This window comes from Oncorhynchus keta, chromosome 18, assembly GCF_023373465.1.
Source record: "Oncorhynchus keta strain PuntledgeMale-10-30-2019 chromosome 18, Oket_V2, whole genome shotgun sequence".
Classification (NCBI taxonomy): Eukaryota; Metazoa; Chordata; class Actinopteri; order Salmoniformes; family Salmonidae; genus Oncorhynchus; species Oncorhynchus keta.
In genome coordinates, this window is record NC_068438.1 from 14,221,524 (window position 1) to 14,240,610 (window position 19,087).

General features: G+C 41.8%; 1 protein-coding gene and 1 long non-coding RNA gene across 10 annotated transcripts in view; one reads left to right on the forward strand and one right to left on the reverse strand.

Annotated features, from left to right (window-relative positions):
* The window catches only part of LOC118371324 (arf-GAP domain and FG repeat-containing protein 1), a 42,418-nt gene that overhangs the window by 3,887 nt on the left and 19,444 nt on the right, over positions 1–19,087 (reverse strand). For all 8 annotated transcript variants that reach the window (XM_035756731.2, XM_035756735.2, XM_035756730.2 and 5 more), the window contains 2 exons: positions 9,976–10,165; positions 9,562–9,641 (listed from right to left, as the gene is read on the reverse strand). In XM_035756731.2, the coding sequence (XP_035612624.1) occupies positions 9,562–9,641; positions 9,976–10,165 (270 nt within the window). The remainder of the gene's footprint in view (positions 1–9,561; positions 9,642–9,975; positions 10,166–19,087) is intronic.
* Positions 336–9,553, forward strand: LOC118371325 (uncharacterized). 2 transcript variants are annotated; one of them, XR_004822980.2, is made up of 3 exons: positions 336–566; positions 6,627–7,237; positions 8,996–9,553. It is a non-coding gene; the product is annotated as an uncharacterized LOC118371325 (long non-coding RNA). The 2 variants fall into 2 exon arrangements; XR_004822979.2 differs by having other exon boundaries at positions 336–498.

Here is a 19,087-nt window from a genome sequence, read left to right on the forward strand (position 1 = left end):
AATGTGTATTTTGTGTATATGATCGTATGTTTAGCACAAGGCTGCTTTTGTAATAACTTGAAGTGATACAATGTCTCAGTTTCAAGGTCAAAAGCCTTGTGTTGTATACATCAGTCACATACAAGAACCAACCATGCTTATGACTTGTTTGTGTAGCAGTATAAAAGGACTGAAAGGGAACCTCCCCTTCATAGTTTTCGTCAAGCTTGGATTGAGTTTGTGAACCTCTCCAGCCGTGATACTAAAGATTGATTTTTTTACTTAAGAGTCCTCAGTGGTGAATTTCCACGACACAGGATGTTTGATCTTCTCGATGTGATCCATCAGTAAGGGTCTGCGAGGGAACACCGGTGGCACATTCTTTGAACGGCGTAAAGGGATATTCCTGTCTCACTAAAAGAGGACGAGGACCCACCCGGACCAGACCTCCACTGTGGGACGCGTCCGGGAGGAAACAACATCCACGAAACCTAGGACAACTCAACGGATTTCAATAAAGTACATTTAAATTAAGTAATACATTCGTTTAAGAAGGGATCCAAGTTCTAAGAGAGAACTAGGAAAAGGTTTGGTGATCCTCGTTTATAACGTTATATAGGTATTCACACAGAATGCCTAAGGAAGTTCTGTGTGGACCTTGTTTGATAATGTTATATAGGGATTCTGAGTGAATACCTAAGCAAGTTCTGTGTGATGTGTGAATGAAGAAAATGAGAAAATATTTAAGTGTGGTGTGTGTGAAGATATGAAAGGGGAAATTACTATTACCAAATATATTTTTTTTAAAGGGGTGGATCAGCTTAATATTACAGAAAGAATGTTGCTTCCATCAATGTAATTATCTTCATTTCCAATCCCCCATATCTTTTTTTGGTAAATATATATATATATCCATATACATACACGTATGCATACATATATACATACCTATGTAGATATACATACTTTAAGAATATACCTTTATTATTCCCCGCAAACCCTACCACCCTTACCCCAATTGGAGTAAACTAATAAACAACATTTAGGCTTCAACCTTCAGTTTATACATCTTATACAGCTTTTACAGACACAATCTATTCTACAATAGTTATATTTTGTTTGTTTTTAGTCCCGCCTCTGTTTCTGGATGTCCATCCAGTTTGATTTCTATTTGTAACTGTGCTATTTCACAACATTTCTGAACCTATATACATTTTACAGACCCCATATCTTATAGTCCCACCTTTCAGCTCCATTCAACCCCTCCCATCCATCTCTTAACACCATCCATTTTGCAATTCTATTTGCCATATATATTTTTCAACTGTGCTGTGATGCTTCACAAAAGTACTGAACCTTTCTATTCTCATAGCTTTTACAGATTGTAATTTAAAAACAAACATTCTTGCTAAAATAATTATTATATTACTAATCGATTGACTATGCCTTTTCAAATCACCCAGTATTTCTATCTGCAGCGTTAGTTCTACGCAAATGTTGCAATTCCTCAACCATTCCTGGACATGTGACCAAAAACAAGCTACATATGGACATTACCAAAATAAATGATCTAATGTCTCTGCCTCCTCACATCAAAATCTGCAGAGCTGGGAAGATTGTACCCCCATATATATAACATTATAGTGGTTGCAAGAATTTTGTATAGTAATTTAAATTGAAGAATGCAAAGTTTTGAATACGTTGTTGTGTTGCTTATCAATTCATAGACCATGTGCCATGGAATGGGTACATCGAAAATCTCTTCCCAACCATTTTGCAATTTATATGGCACAGCTGTCAGCTTTTTGGTATATGTTTATCACACTTTTCTTTAACCATTTATATTCTTTAATGCAGGGCCGACATACAAGTTCCTTGTTTTTTCCCCTTCTACTTGCCTCTTCCATTTTTGTGGTAATGCTGCGATTAGTTGGTTGTAGTATTAGGTAGAACAGGCATTTCCATATGTCTGTGTTAGCTGCGTGTGTGACAACTTCACCAGTCCTATTTATGATAACATTCACAAAAATTATACATAAAAAAAACTGTTTTTTTTAATCAATTAGTATATTTGAGTTTAACAACAATATGTGTTGTATTATTTGTTCTGTCTTTTCAAGTGGATTAAACTGAAATTGCAATCAACTTTTTAAGGCGTGCTTAAAAAAATAACAATATTTTGGAGATGATTTCCTTTCAAACAACCGAAAGTGAGCAGGTGTAATCTGAATAAAGGGAAAAAGGCCATTCTTGAACATAGGATGAGACATTCCTACCAATTTACTAGAGAACCAGTTTGGATATAAGTATAACTTTTGTAAGACTGATGCCTTTTAGTGAGAGGTCTAATGCTTTAATATTTAATCATTTCTGCCCTCCAAATTAATATTAGTTATATAAATCATCAGATCCTCCTCTCCACCCTCTCAGAGTTGGGCATCTCCGGCGCGGCCCACGCTTGGATTGCGTCCTACCTGACAGGTCGCTCCTACCAGGTGGCGTGGCGAGAATCTGTCTCCTCACCACGCGCTCTCACCACTGGTGTCCCCAGGGCTCTGTTCTAGGCCCTCTCCTATTCTCGCTATACACCAAGTCACTTGGCTCTGTCATAACCTCACATGGTCTCTCCTATCATTGCTATGCAGACGACACACAATTAATCTTCTCCTTTCCTCCTTCTGATGACCAGGTGGCGAATCGCATCTCTGCATGTCTGGCAGACATATCAGTGTGGATGACGGATCACCACCTCAAGCTGAACCTCGGCAAGACGGAGCTGCTCTTCCTCCCGGGAAGGACTGCCCGTTCCATGATCTCGCCATCACGGTTGACAACTCCATTGTGTCCTCCTCCCAGAGCGCTAAGAACCTTGGCGTGATCCTGGACAACACCCTGTCGTTCTCAACTAACATCAAGGCGGTGGCCCGTTCCTGTAGGTTCATGCTCTACAACATCCGCAGAGTACGACCCTGCCTCACACAGGAAGCGGCGCAGGTCCTAATCCAGGCACTTGTCATCTCCGTCTGGATTACTGCAACTCGCTGTTGGCTGGGCTCCCTGCCTGTGCCATTAAACCCCTACAACTCATCCAGAACGCCGCAGCCCGTCTGGTGTTCAACCTTCCCAAGTTCTCTCACGTCACCCCGCTCCTCCGCTCTCTCCACTGGCTTCCAGTTGAAGCTCGCATCCGCTACAAGACCATGGTGCTTGCCTACGGAGCTGTGAGGGGAACGGCACCTCAGTACCTCCAGGCTCTGATCAGGCCCTACACCCAAACAAGGGCACTGCGTTCATCCACCTCTGGCCTGCTCGCCTCACTACCACTGAGGAAGTACAGTTCCCGCTCAGCCCAGTCAAATCTGTTCGCTGCTCTGGCTCCCCAATGGTGGAACACACTCCCTCACGACGCCAGGACAGCGGAGTCAATCACCACCTTCCGGAGACACCTGAAACCCCACCTCTTTAAGGAATACCTAGGATAGGATAAAGTAATCCTTCTCACCCCCCCCTTAAAAGATTTAGATGCACTATTGTAAAGTGGCTGTTCCACTGGATGTCATAAGGTGAATGCACCAATTTGTAAGTCGCTCTGGATAAGAGCGTCTGCTAAATTACTTAAATGTTACTTACTTAAATAAATAGGCCCATTTAACTTTGTCTGGCTTGCCATTCCAAATCAAATTGAATATTTTTTGTTCATATAATTTAAAAAGCTTGTCACTAGGTGTAGGCAAAACCATAAGCAAATAGGTAAACTGATATGACGAAAGAATTAATCCGGGTTATTTTTCCACAAATAGACAGGTATTTTCCTTTCCATGGTAGCAAGATCTTATCTATTTTTCCTAACTTTCTATAAACATGTATTGGAGTGAGATCATTTCTTTCTTTTGGGGTTTGTATACAGAGTATGTCCACATCTTCGTCAGACCACTTAAAATAATTGGTAAACTACACGGTAATGTAAAATTTGCATTTTTTTGTGATCCAATACGTAATATAGTACACTTATCATAATTTGGTTTTAATCCAAGAGAGGATAACAAAAAGTATCTAGATCCTATATGAGGCAGTGGAGAGATTCTAATTGTGGTTTTAAAAGGAAACATGAATCATCAGCGTACAATGACACCTTAGGTTTTAAACTACGGATTTCTAATCCCTTAATATTATTGTTTGATCTAATCTTAACAGCTAACATGTTGATGGCAATAACAAATAGATATGCCGATAGTGGACAACCTTGTTTTACTCCTCTAGATAGTTTAAAACTTTGAGATGTAGCCATTATTTACCATTTCTCAGCGAGGGTTACTATACATAACTTTAACCCATTTTATAAGAGATTACCCAAAATGTAAATATTTTAGGCATTTATATATAAACTCCAGTTGTACTTTATCAAAAGCCTTTTCAAAATCAGATATGAAAACCAGGCCTGGTGTCCCCGATACTTCAAAGTATTCTATTGTTTCCAGTACTTGTCTTAAATTATCTCCAATGTATCGTCCATGTAAAAAACCTGTCTGATTAGGATGAATCATAGCTGACAATACATTTTAAAATTCTATGTGTCAAGCATTTTGCTAGGATTTTTGCATCACAACACTGAAGTGTAAGAGGCCTCCAATTTTTTAAATGGACTGGATCTTTATATATACCACTTGGGTCCCGTTTCAGTAATAATGATATAAGACGTTCTTGTTGCATGTCCGATAATCTACTATTTATATAGGAGTGGTTAAAACATGCTAATAATGGTCCTTTGAGTATATCCAAAAAAAAGTTTTCTATACTTCCACTGGTATGCCCTCCAGCCGTGGAGTTTTCCCAGCCTTAAAGGCTTTAATTGCATCACGAAGTTCCTCCTCTTTAATTTGGCCTTCACATGAGTCTTTATGTACAGATGTTAATTTTATATTATTATTAGGACAAAAATCCATACATTTAGCTTCGGTTAGTGGAGATGGAGGAGACTGAAATGAAAACATATTCTTAAAGTACTTTACTTCCTCTTTCAAAATATCATTCGGGGAATCGTGCGTGACTCCATCATTTGTAACAAGTTTCAATAAAACATTTTTGGTAGCATCTCTATATTGAAGATAGAAAAATAACTTGGTGCATTTTCCCCCATATTCCATCCAGTTCGCTTTATTTTTATAATAAATTACACTGGATATACACTTGAATAAGTTCCTCCATTTCTTTTTCCTCTAACTTATTCTGTGCCTCGATGGTACAGTTTTTATTGCTATCTAACTGTACTGTTAGTCCTTAAATTTCCTTTGTTAATATGGACTCAATGATCTAAATTGCTTTTGTTTTATAGATGAGTACTGAATTGCATGGCCTCTAAAGGCACATTTAAAAGTGCCCCATACAGTAAGGGGATCTGCTGTTATCAAGTTGTCTGAAAACGTCAGTTATAAATTCTTCTGTCCTAGTTCTAAACAATTTATCATCTAGTAGGCTTTGATTAAATTTCCAATATCCCCGCCCACGTGGAATTCTGTAAGAGTAATATATATGCCAATTATGTGATGATCCGACCACATTCTGTCCCCTATCAACACTTTTTAAACTTTTGGTGCCAGAGAGAATGGCATAAGAAAGTAGTCAAGATGACTAGCCTGATTAAGCCTCCACCATGTATAGCTCACTAGGTCAGGATATTGCAACCTCCATATATCCACTAATTCCAATATATCATTGACATTCCTGATTTCCTTCAGTGCCTGAGGGTGATAGTTTGTGTGATTTCCTTTCCGGTCCATGGAAGTATTTAAGACTGTATTAAAATCTCCCACCATAATAGAGTCTAGTGTTGCTTGTAGAGTTGATAAATTCTTATATATATTTTCAAAGAAGCTTGGATCATCATTATTTGGACGGTATGGGTTAATAAGCCATATCTGGTTAGTGTCCAATAACATATTTAAAATATTCCATCTACCTTGATGATCTGTTTCAACAATTGGCACATTTGGATCAAAATTACTGTTAATTAAAACCCCTTTTGAATTTCTTTGCCTGTGGGAGAAATATATTTCGACCCCCAGTCCTTTTCCCACAAAACTTCATTAAAATTGTTGAATGAGTTTCATGTAAACAATATATATTTTATTCCTTCTCTTTTGGCCAGGTAAATACTGATAGTCTTTTCTTATTATCTGCTAAGCCATTACAATTGTAACTGGCTATACTTATTTCACCACTTACCATAATGAGACAACTTTCAATTCTATTTATCAAAATATATGTTTGTAAACGTACCATTACAAAGTGATAATTGAGTGTCTATATAGCTGTACCATAATATTTGTATTGCTACTAAGTAAACCTCCAATTGGTCCCCACTATTCCACCCGCTAAAAGCCCTTATCCCGAGTTGGGTTGTCATCTCATTATATATAAATAATTGAGTCTGAAGTACAGGGAAAGAAAAGGAAAAGAACAGACTCAATGAGAACAGACTCACTTAAAGGTGTCGAATGACCTCTGTCCTGACTTTCTGGTGAGGCCTGATCACCCTCGCAAGAAAGGCTAGATACATTGGGTGAGATTTAAGTATAATATGTAAACGCTGGTAAATATGAAGAAATGCATTGCTATTGTTGTTATGTTTGTTTAGTTTTTCTCACCAGATTGGGTGTGTTGTATGTTCGGGATTTCTCCCTAAGGGTTAGTCCTCTAACTCCCTGACCCTGTAATTCTGCGGTGACGTTCCCAATATATTAGGGGAGTATAAGCCAATTTGCAAAATGGCTTCAATAGTGTGTTGTTATTCTCTTGGACATTTGTCTTAGAAATGTGTATTAAGAATATTGGGAATGTAATAATTTGTCATACATTGAATAGTTGTCTGGATTTCCTGAATCAGTAATGCCCTAAACTGTTGTTCTGGTCTGCCCTCCGGTGATCATAGATGGTATCTCGATGCATGGAAGGGACAATTTGACCGAGAACAGTGAGCCTCACCCCCTCTAACCAGCTGAAGTAATGGCGACAATGCTGTTCACTATGGCCCTGTCCTTCTACCTGAGACCCGAGTCCGAGCCAGCAACATGTGTACAGATTCCAGTCAACGCTATCAACTGCCTTTTCTCTCAGGAGTGCAGCATGAGTCCGGAGACCGTCCACGTAGAGTGAGCATGGAGAGAGATCAGGTCCAAACTTCTCTCATGCTGCTGGTGCACTAGTCGGAAAATGGACAAGACAGAATGGACCATAAAGGGAGGTGGTGGCGGCGGCTCAGGTGAGAGATTGGTCTGCTTGGGAAAATGAGATTATTCCCCAGATATAGAAATCAGGACATTATCAAGAGCCATCCACTTTGACAGGTATGAGTTAAATGTGTAACATTGGGAAGATGAACTGTAAAGCTATCTGAAGAAGAAAATTAAGAAACGCCAGAAGAATGAGTGCCGGGAGGGAGGGGGGTGGTCAACCGTGCCCGTAGTGATTTAAGGTTGCCCAAAATTGTGGGTATCAGGTTGATTGTGAGGGGTCTGCACACTGCGAAATGTATAGTAATTTAGTCAAAAAAATGCATTGAGATACCGATGCCACTCGCGACAGTGTAAGACAGGGACAAATGGGGGCTGTGATGAGAAAAGTTAAAGCTATAAATGTATGAATATAATGTATGTCATCGTTATATATATGTCACCGTCTGTAAATGTACATTCTGCCAGTGTCTGTGCTAAATTGGGGGTCTTAAATTCAAGTGCTAGACTCAACATGAAGAACGGGCTGGATAATTGATCAATAGTTGTAATTACAATTTGGCAAGGAGAGAGAGAGAGAGCTGCCCCTAAACTGTGCGGAGAGTACAAAGTGAGGGGAGGGTGCACTGCTCATCCTGCAGATGGTTTCCGAAACTAATTCAATATTTGTAAGAATCCAGTGAGTCTAGGGAGTGTTCCTCTCAGAGAAACCTTATCTTTTTGTGTCCTCCGAGAGGGAGATTATCAGAAAACCCACTAGATTAGCTTGGTCTAAACATAATTGGGACATTGATAGTAGGAGATTTGTGGTCCATGCCCCAACCTCATTGTCATCAAGGGTGGTGTGAAATGATTAAACATGTATTCTCTCTCTCCCTGTTCAAGTCAATATTTATTCTAGGCAGCGTGAAATATGTGACTGATCCTTGTTCCAGATGAGGGACTGTTGGAAACTGACTAATTGACTTGAGCAAGTTCTAGTATGTTTATAACTATATAAGTGGCCTAGCAGTAGTGATTCATGCGTTATAGGTTAGATGGAATGATCTATATGCAAATGTATGTGTGGCCGGAGGCAAAGTACAAAAGGGGGCCTGTCTCAGACAGAATGTTTCCATAAGGGTGAGATAGGAGTCACATGATAGATCTAATGTGAACTATTTCCCTATAACACTGTCTTATAGCTTCACTGTTTTATATCATTATATTCCCTCAATATATTCACTTATGAACATATTCGTCTCAGAAATAGCTCTTTGTGTATGAGAAGGATAATTATCCAGTGGACTGCGGCATGCTGCCGGAATGTGCACCTCCTGATCTCAAGGCTTCTCCTGACTGATTAGAAGGCCGGGAGATGTGTGGAGGAGTACAAAGGTTCTGGACTTGGGCTGGGACGGATAACACCACCTGACTAGCCATGGAGATTCATTGTACATCCTAGGCTCAGGATGGGGGAGGGCTTGTTTTGGAAAAACAATTCTACTAGTTGACTGCACTTTGCCCGAAAAAAGCGGCGAAGTGAGGGTGATATAGAGTGGGAACACCTCTCGTAAAACCTGCAGCCTGACGAGGAAGTCTGAGTAAAAGCATGAGCAGGTGTTTTTAGAGCTTTCATTTTAGTGGACCCCAGCAGAACAGAATCCCAAAGGTATAATAGAGTCAGGCTATAAGGGAGAGTGGGAATTGTCATGTAATCAAACTTCAGTTTTTGCCATATATGATTATGCCTAGCTTAAAGCATTACTAATATTTGTCATATTTTGTGTTTCCTTTTTCTTTTCAAGTATTTTGCTGTCTTAGGAACCCGAAGGAAGAAGAGAAAGTCAAAAGCTCCAGCTGAAATGTCATTATCAGAAACCGCTAGAAGCTACTCTGGCAATGTAGATAGCGAGTGGGAGGTGACAGCTTGGCTGTCAACTTTGTTTGGATCATAGTCTGTGAACCTTGCAAAATGGGCTATGTTGGGACTATTTGTCCTTGCGTGTGTGTGATAACATTGGGGAACTTACATAAATTAAAATGTGTAATGAAGCATGTATCTAACTGTATGAAGCAAAGGTCTTAAGGTAAACCTTTCTACTGCAATGGTTTTACAAGTGTAAGCAATAAAGATTGCTTCATTTACTTTGACTTGGAGTCCTTAGTGGTGAATTTCCATGATAGTTCACTCCCCCTCAGATCGAAAAGTAATGGACGCAAGTTAGTGAGTTAAATATGAATAAAACTCCCTATAGTCCACGCTTACATCTATCCAATATTTTTAAACCCAAGGGGTGAGTGAACTAGTGTAGTGCACACTGAAGGGGAAAGGGTAGGGATGAAAGAAAACACACGGAGTGATGTAACTCACCTCCAAAACCCTGGGGCATGCTGGACATACATTGTTGTGCTTGGGCTGACGAGACTCCTGTCACAGTGCCAAACATCCCCCTGGGACACAACACAACACTGGCGTTAGAGTGACCCCATGGACTCACCGTGACAGAGGCTGCGTCCCAAATGACAACCTATTACCTACATGATCAATAGCAGTGGTGCTAAAAGCAGTGCACTTTTAGAGAATAGGGTGCGATTTGGGATCCAACTAGAGAGAGGTGAGGGCTGAGTATCATTTTTAAAAATAGATCTACTTGTTGGTACCAAGAAGTTCGCCTTATATAATAACAAAGATGTGAATGTAAGAAAGACAGACAGAAGGAACTCAAGGCATAGACTAGACGGTAATGGGAAGAGGGTGAATTCATCTGATGGTGTGTTCTCGTACCCTTGAGAAGTGCTGATGGTGTTGTAGACGCTGGTGGCGGGGGCTGACGAGCCGAACACGTTGTCCAGCTCGGCCAGCGCGGCGTAGCGGTCTGCCGCCGACGTACCCGTCAGCTGACTTTGGGGGTGACGCAGTCCTGCCGACGCCACCGGGGGGAGAGAGCCTGGAACCCCGCTAGGGACACTACCTCCTGAAAAAACATACAGGCTGGTTCACAACACAGGAGCGAGGGAGGGTACTTATTAGTAACTCCATTCGTCTCCCACCCACAACAGCGAGAGCAACACATCATGCCAACACAAAGGAGACCTGCTCCACACTCAAGCAACGTCACCATCTTCACAACAAGCTGTGATCTAGTTATTGTAGCTGTTATTTGTATGAACGAACGAATGTGATCTAGAAGTCAGAAATTGAATGCTGGAAGCGACTGGACCATATTCCTCAAGGTGCAGGTCGGAATAGAAATCAAAGCTCTAAGGTACCCCAGTGCTAAGAAACGTTTTTCCACACAGAGGAAACGATGTGTGACGATTCCCACTCTCCGTTTGCCTGACTCTATACCTTTGGGATTCTGTTCTGCTGGGGTCCACTAAAATGAAGGCTCTAAAAACACCTACTCATGCTTTTACTCAGACTTCCTATTCAGGCTGCAGGTTTTACGAGAGGTGTTCCCACGCATATCACCCTCACTTCACCTGTTTTCGGGCAAAGTGTAGTCAACTAGTAGAATTATTGTTTTCAAAAACAAGATACCCCAGTGCTAAGAAAAGTTTTTTTTCCCACACAGAGGTAACCATAGCAATTCAGGTGTCAGGTGAGCTGACATTAGGACCAGACAGTGAGATGGTATGTCTGAACAGATGGGGCGCAAAAGTGTTGGAATCCCAGAAAGCCCAATTCTAACAGCAGGTTTTTATGAGCACCTGGGGCAGTATGTATCAAGTGTCTCAAGAGTAGGAGTTGCAATTTGGAATCAGTTTGGCCTTTTAGAACACAATGAATGGGATTAAATGGAGAGGGGAGACCTGATCCTCGATCAGCACTCCTGTTCCGAAATGCTTGATACATATGGCCGCAGATTTACATGGTTATGTCTTAAGCTTGCAAAGGTTTCTCTTGCATGTCTTGAAATAATGTCAAATGACTACTGGTTTTCTCAGGTTGACATTTAGGGAGCTACCATACGGTGCATTCAGAAAGTATTCAGACCCTTTGACAATTTTCCACAATACCCCATAATGACAAAACAAAAATCTGAAATATCACATAAGTATTCAGACCTTTGTTCAAGCACCTTTAGCAGCAATTAAAGCGAGTCTTATTGGGTATGAAGCTACAAAGCTTGGCACCCCTGTATTTGGGGAGTTTCTCCCATTCTTCTCTGCAGATCCTCTCAAGCTCTGTCAGGTTGGATGGGTAGAGTCGCTGCACAGCTATTTTAAGGTCTCTCCAGAGATGTGCAATCGGGTTCAAGTCCGGGCTCTGGCTGGGCCACTCAAGGATATTGAGACTTGTCCCGAAGAAGGTTTTCGTAAAGGATCTCTCTGTACTTTGCTCTGTTCATCTTTGTCTCGACCCGGACTACTCTCCCAGTCCCTGCCGCTGAAAAACATCCCCACAGCATGATGTTGTCACCACCATGCTTCACCGTCGGGATGATATTGGCCAAGGTGATGAGCAGGGTCTGCTTTCCTCCAGATGTAATGCTTGGCATTCAGACCAGATAATCTTGTTTCTCATGGTCTGGGAGTCCTTTAAGTAACTTTTGGCAAACTCCAAATCGGGCTGCAATGTGTTTTTTTTTTTACTGAGGATTGGCTTCCTTCTTGCCACTCTACCATAAAGGCCTGATTGGTGGAGCGCTGCAGAGATGGTTGTCTTTCTGGAAGGTTTTCACATCTCCACAGAGGAACTCTGAAGCGCTGTCAGTGACCATCGGGTTCTTGGTCACCTCCCTGAAGAAGGCCCTTCTCCCCCGATTGCTCAGTTTGGCCGGGAGGCCAGCTCTAGGAAGAGTCTTGGTGATTCTAAACTTCTTCCCTTTAAGAATGATGGAGGCCACTGTGTTCTTGAGGACCTTTAATGCTGCAGAAATGTTTTGGTACCCTTCGCCAGAGTTGTGCCTCAACACAATGCTGTCTCGGAGCTCTACGGACAAGTCCTTTGACCTCATGCCTTGGTTTTTGCTCTGACATGCACTGTCAAATGTGAGACTTTATATAGACAGGAGTGTGCCTTTCCATATCATGTCCAATCAATTTAATTTACCACAGGTGGACTCCAATCAAGTTGTAGAAACATCTCAAGGATGATCATTGGAAACAGGATGCACCTGAACTCAACTTCGAATCTCATAGCAAAGGGTCTGAATACTTATGTAAATAAACAAGGTATCTATTCTTTATTAAACACATTTGCAAACATTTCTAATAACCTGTTTTCGCTTTGTGGGGTATTATGGGGTATTGTGTGTAGATTGATGAGGCATATGTATTACTTCATTTTAGAATAAGGCTGCAAAGTAACAAAATGTTGAGAAAGGGAATGGGTCTGAATACTTTCCTAGATTTTATACTCAGTGGTTGTTCAGTCATATTGTCTTTAGTGATGAAAAAACAGACTCTCGCTGTTTGGACACGGACAGATCCCATTGGTGTACTTCTCAGGGGTGAAACAATGGCAAACACCCTAAATCCAGACAAATAAATGACTACAGTGGTTCCTCAATTAAACATTTTTACATTTTGCTATGCTGTAATAAAGGCGTTACTTTTTTTTCTTCCATTAGAACAGACTACGGTATTACTTATTATTTTTTAGTGTTGTACTGTTCCAAATGGGCAGAAAAATATTGTAATCTAACAGCACCAGATTGTCATGCAACAGTATCTCTTGCGCTTTTGACAATGATTTTCCATGACGCCTAATTCACATATGCCTAAAATAAAATCAGAAAAAAAATAAATGTCCCCTTTTCAGGACCCTGTCTTTCAAAGATAATTAGTAAAAATCCAAATAACTTTACAGATCTTCATTGTAAAGGGTTTAAACACCGTTTCCCATGCTTGTTCAATGAACTATAAACAATTAATGAACATGCACCTATGGAACGGTCGTTAAGACTAACAGCTTACAGACGGTAGGCAATTAAGGTCAATGTTATGAAAACTTAGGACACTAAAGAGGCGTTTCTACTGACTCTGAAAAACAACAAAAGAAGCAATGCCCAGGCTCCCTGCTCATCTACGTTAACGTGCCTTAGGCATGCTGCAAGGAGGGATGAGTACTGCAGATGTGGCCAGGCAATACATTTCAATGTCCGTACTGAGACGCCTAAGACGCGCTACAGGGAGATGGGACGGACAGCTGATCGTCCTCGCAGTGGCAGACCATGTGTAACACCTGCACAGGATCGGTACATCTGAACATCACACCTGTGGGATAGGTATAGGATGGCAACAACAACTGCCCGAGTTACACCAGGAATGCACAATCCCTCCATCAGTGATCAGACTGTCCGCAATAGGCTGAGAGAGGCTGCACTGAAGGCTTGTAGGCCTGTTATAAGGCAGGTCCTCACCAGACATCACCAGCAACAAAATCGCCTATGGGCACAAAGCCACCGTCGCTGGACCAGACAGGACTGGCAACAAGTTCTCTTCACTGACGAGTCGCGGTTTTGTCTCACCAGGGGTGATGGTTGGATTCGTATTTATCATTGAAGGAACGAGCGTTACACCGAGTTCTGTATTCTGGAGCGGGATCGATTTGGAGGGTCAGTCATGGTCTGGGGCGGTGTGTCACAGCATCATTGGACTGAGCTTGTTGTCATTGCAGGCAATCTCACAGGGAAGAAATCCTCCTCCCTAATGTGGTACCCTTCCTACAGGCTCATCCTGACATGACCCTCCAGCATGACAATGCCACCAGCCATACTGCTCGTTCTGTGCGTGATTTCCTGCAAGACAGGAATGTCAGTGCCATGGCCAGCAAAGAGCCCGGATCTCAATCCCATTGAGCACGTCTGGGACCAGTTGGATTGGAGGGTGAGGGCTAGGGACATTCCCCCAAGAAATGTCTGTGAACTTGCAGGTGCCTTGGTGGAAGAGTGGGATAACATCTCAGAGCAAGAACTGCCAAATCTGGTGCAGTCCATGATGAGGAGATGCACTGCAGTACTTAATACAGCTGGTGGCCACACCAGGTACTGACCCCCCCCCCTTTTGTTCAGGGACACATGATTCCATTTCTGTTAGTCACATGTCTGTGGAACGTATTCAGTTTATGTCTCAGTTGCTAAATCTTATGTTCATACAAATATTTACATGTTAAGTTTGCTGAAAATAAACGCAGTTGACAGTGAGATAACGTTTATTTTTTTGCTGAGTTTACTTCTTATATCCACTAGGCTAATAAATAATACATGTTCCTTTCATTTATTTCATTAACCTTTATCATGTTATTTCAAGTTATCCCTTTGGAGCGCATGCAAAAGTCGATTTGGAGTTGTTGAACGTGAGTGACAAAATATCACAATTTAAATTGTATTTATCCATTATTTTACCAGGTAAGTTGACTGAGAACACGTTCTCACTTGCAGCAACGATCTGGGGAATAGTTACAGGGGAGAGGAGGGGGATGAATGAGCCAATTGTAAACTGGAGATTATTAGGTGACTGATGGTTTGAGGGCCAGATTGGGAATTTAGCCAGGACACCGGGGTTAACACCCCTACTCTTACGATAAGTGCCATGGGATCTTAAATGACTTCAGAGAGTCAGGACACCCGTTTAACGTCCCATCCGAAAGAAAGCACCCTACACAGGGCAGTGTCCCCAATCACTGCCCTAGGGCATTGGGATGTTATTTTTAGACCAGATGAAAGAGTGCCTTCTACTGGCCCTCCAACACCACTTCCAGCACCATCTGGTCTCCCATCCAGGAACTGACCAGGACCAACCCAGGACCAAGCCAGCAGTGGTATGCAGGGTGGTATGCTGCTGGCTAGCAGTTCAATTTAAATTAATTGAATGATTGAATTTAGAACAATAGTGATGACCTCTTCCTCTGCACACACACAAAAAATAAGCATTTTTTGTTTTGTCAGAAGACTGTAGCCTAATAATTACAATTTTTTTTTTAACCTTTTTAACCTTTATTAAACTAGGCAAGTCAGTTAAGAACAACTCCTTATTTTCAATGACGGCCTAGGAACAGTGGGTTAACTGCCTGTTCAGGGGCAGAGCGACAGAACGATTGTCAGCTCGGGGGTTTGAACTTACAAATCCAACGCTCTAACCACTAGGCTATCCTGCCGCCCCACTAAAACTGTTAAAGGTTTTTATTCTAAGAGAAACTAAAATGTTATGTTATACTCCATAATATATGTTTACTAAATATACGCAAGTGATGTCTGTTAAATGAACAAGTTGATGGCGCAGCCATATAGCCTCGGCTACTAGATAAATAATACATAAATAAAACACCTTTTCAAGACCTGAACTATTTCATTTGTGTTTTATTTATTACATTTACTTGTGGAATGTTACCGAAAAGATAACAATAGAAAGAAACATCTGGTGGTATTGGTAGAGAATCAGGCGGAGAATGCAGTGAAGTTGCGTACTTACTGTACAGCGCATTAACGCTGTGGGCCAGGTGTAAATGGTTTAGCAGCCTTTCCAATCATTTGGAATATAAAAGAAGCCATCCACCCTTGATGGACTATCAGCAGGACAATAGACTCTTGCCAAGTTTAGGGTCTTTAAAAGTATTAATGGATGTTTGCGAGGCATGTCACTTCTCCCATCTCTTTTGCATAGCCCATCTCCCATCTCTTTTTCTAACCACATCTGGATGGATCCATAACAAATTACTATGGGAATAAATATCACTGAATGACAAAATTATTGGAATAATGTAGGAATAATGCAATTGAAGGCAACACATTGTTGCTTACTGAAACTCCCAAAGTCATCAAATTGTTATAATAGGATTTGAAGCAATGTGGCCAAATATTTCAGCACTGTTTTATTTTCACTGAATCTACATTTGGATATTGGTTAGAACCTGAATGTTAGGATTATTTTGCTCTTCACTCGCAGTCACTTAGTAGCCCGGGCCTACTCCCGACCAGTCACTTAGTAGCACGGGCCTACTCCCGACCAGTCACTTAGTAGCCCGGGCCTACTCCCGACCAGTCACTTAGTAGCCCAGGCCTACTCCCGACCAGTCACTTAGTAGCCTAGGCCTACTCCCGACCAGTCACTTAGTAGCCTAGGCCTACTCCCGACCAGTCACTTAGTAGCCCGGGCCTACTCCCGACCAGTCACTTAGTAGCCTGGGCCTACTCCCGACCAGTCACTTAGTAGCCTAGGCCTACTCCCGACCAGTCACTTAGTAGCCCGGGCCTACTCCCGACCAGTCACTTAGTAGCCTAGGCCTACTCCCGACCAGTCACTTAGTAGCCTAGGCCTACTCCAGACCAGTCACTTAGTAGCCTAGGCCTACTCCCGACCAGTCACTTAGTAGCCTAGGCCTACTCCAGACCAGTCACTTAGTAGCCTAGGCCTACTCCAGACCAGTCACTTAGTAGCCTAGGCCTACTCCCGACCAGTCACTTAGTAGCCTAGGCCTACTCCCGACCAGTCACTTAATAGCCTAGGCCTACTCCCGACCAGTCACTTAGTAGCCTAGGCCTACTCCCGACCAGTCACTTAATAGCCTAGGCCTACTCCAGACCAGTCACTTAGTAGCCTAGGCCTACTCCCGACCAGTCACTTAGTAGCCTAGGCCTACTCCCGACCAGTCACTTAATAGCCTAGGCCTACTCCAGACCAGTCACTTAGTAGCCTAGGCCTACTCCCGACCAGTCACGTTGTACATCAGCACATTATCCTAACGGAAACCCTACCCTACATAGGCTAATGTAAAATGCATTTTAATTTTTTCTTGGAATAGAAACACCATAATATTTATCAATTTAATTAAGCTAAATTTCTAACAGTATAAACAGCACAACAAATACAGTAATTAATCACATTTAACAATCCCATATAGTCTGTTCAAACAAAAAAAAGGTAAGTCTTTAGTACAGCCAAGATTAAAAACAGTCAAATGCATTCAATCGCTAGAGCCAGCATGTTTCGGTTTATTCATCGTTTAATTATTCACGGCTCCCTTTGTTATTTCATTTTATAACTAAAAAGCCTGACTGTATTTAAAGAAACGGATGACTTGTATGCCGTGTGATGACATGCACAAATGTATGGATGATTGATATATATTTTGAAGTAGGCCTTTATGCCAATAAGATACGTTAAGACAGCTACAGTAAACAGGACTGTGAAGCCTACAGTGCCATGTCATTTCAATAACCATTCCAATAAAAACCTTGAACCCACCTGTCCCTGACTTTTCCTAAATATGTGTATTTTACACACTAGCAGTAGGCCTACATTGAGATAAATACCATAAAACCTCCAGAGAATGTTATCCTCAATCTGCCATGAAGGTCTGCAGCACCATATGCATATTAACAGTAGAATAGCCAGGACCCGATGAGTTGACTACCAATAGCCGCCAGTCTAATAAATCAATGTAATATATACAATCACAAAGTCCATTCATATTTTGTTTAGGGGGGTCATAAAAAACATGGTGCTAAGACAATTTATTTCTAAATAACAGAATAGCGTGTTTTAATATTTATTGATCTGTGCTATAGTAGCTGAGGCTATGGCAGCACCATGAAAATGAAATACACTTGTTCATTTAGCAGACATCACATGCTTATATTCCCTAGGCTTTTACAATATGAATGATGGAATACAACAGAATAAAAACAGAAAGGATATTTTCCCCAAATGGGTATTTGCTGATTGTCATCAGTAGGCATGGAGCTGTGGTTATTCTAGGATTTTTTATTTTATTTTGAAGGAGAAACAATCTGGAAAACATTTTGTGTTGTTTGGAAAAACTAGCTTCATTAAAAACCTTGGAATATGCTCTTTCGGATAGGGTATAGCAATCAAAACATCTGGTCTGCATGGACCTTAGTAGAATTATTTGGAAAAGTAAGCAAGCGCCAACAAGCTTCAAAAAGACTGCCCTCAAAGCTGCCCTCTGGTGGTTGACAGTAAAATACTATGATGTCATTCACTCCAAAATGCCATACCTTTCAGCAGCATCCTGCAAGCTGTGCTATTATACAACTTTTAAATGAGGACCCACTGTACCTGCTGGTTCTGAAAGGACCCGGATTTGATCTATTCTACACCATGCATGAGCTCATCATCCCCAACCCGATAGCAATCTCACTCTACTCAACGAATCTTGAAGTCTGCGAAACACAGTGGAGGCTGGCTCGGAGCAGGGAGAGGTTAACCTTGCTCCGTTTTTTTGTCAGAGCTAAAGATGGTGTCCAGGTCAGCCAGAGTTGCGTATCTATCGGTGGGGACGCTAGTAGTGCCTGTCTCGGACTTTCGCCCCATTGGGCGTTCCTGCGGTGGAGGAGTTACTCTGGCTCTGGGACTGGGAGGAGGAACTGAAGCATCCAAAGTTGACGCTTCGGGATTTGGGGAAGTGGTAAAAATGTGCTAAATTGCTATTGTTAGCTAGGCCTCCCCAGAGGAAGTGCTACCTGCAAGAGAGAAAGAGATGACAGAGGAGTCACACAACAGGGGCCTGGGGGTGTGTGTGTTCCTGACTGTGCAGTGTAAATCTAGGGGGCTGGATTGAACACTGTGTGCTACTGGAGGCAGGCAGCATCAACAGAACACAGCAGTGTCATCTTTCATTTACAACAGCACTGTGCTTCGTCTGACCTGAAAACAATGGAAAGGATCTGCATTATACTGCTGAGTAGTATAACTGTCAGATCTAATGGAGTCAACGGTGTCAGACTTGAAATGAGCCCAACAGCACTCATGGTCCTTAGTCTGACTGTACCAAGAGCCACACAGTAACTTCAAGTGTGTTTGTAGGATGATCGTAGCCTTTCTTAACAATCATCTTACCCTGAGGGTTAGTTAGGCACAGAGACTGAGGTTGGTCACTGTCTGACGAAACGGCGTGAGAAAGTTGAAGTAAAGGAAGAGAAGGAGCATCA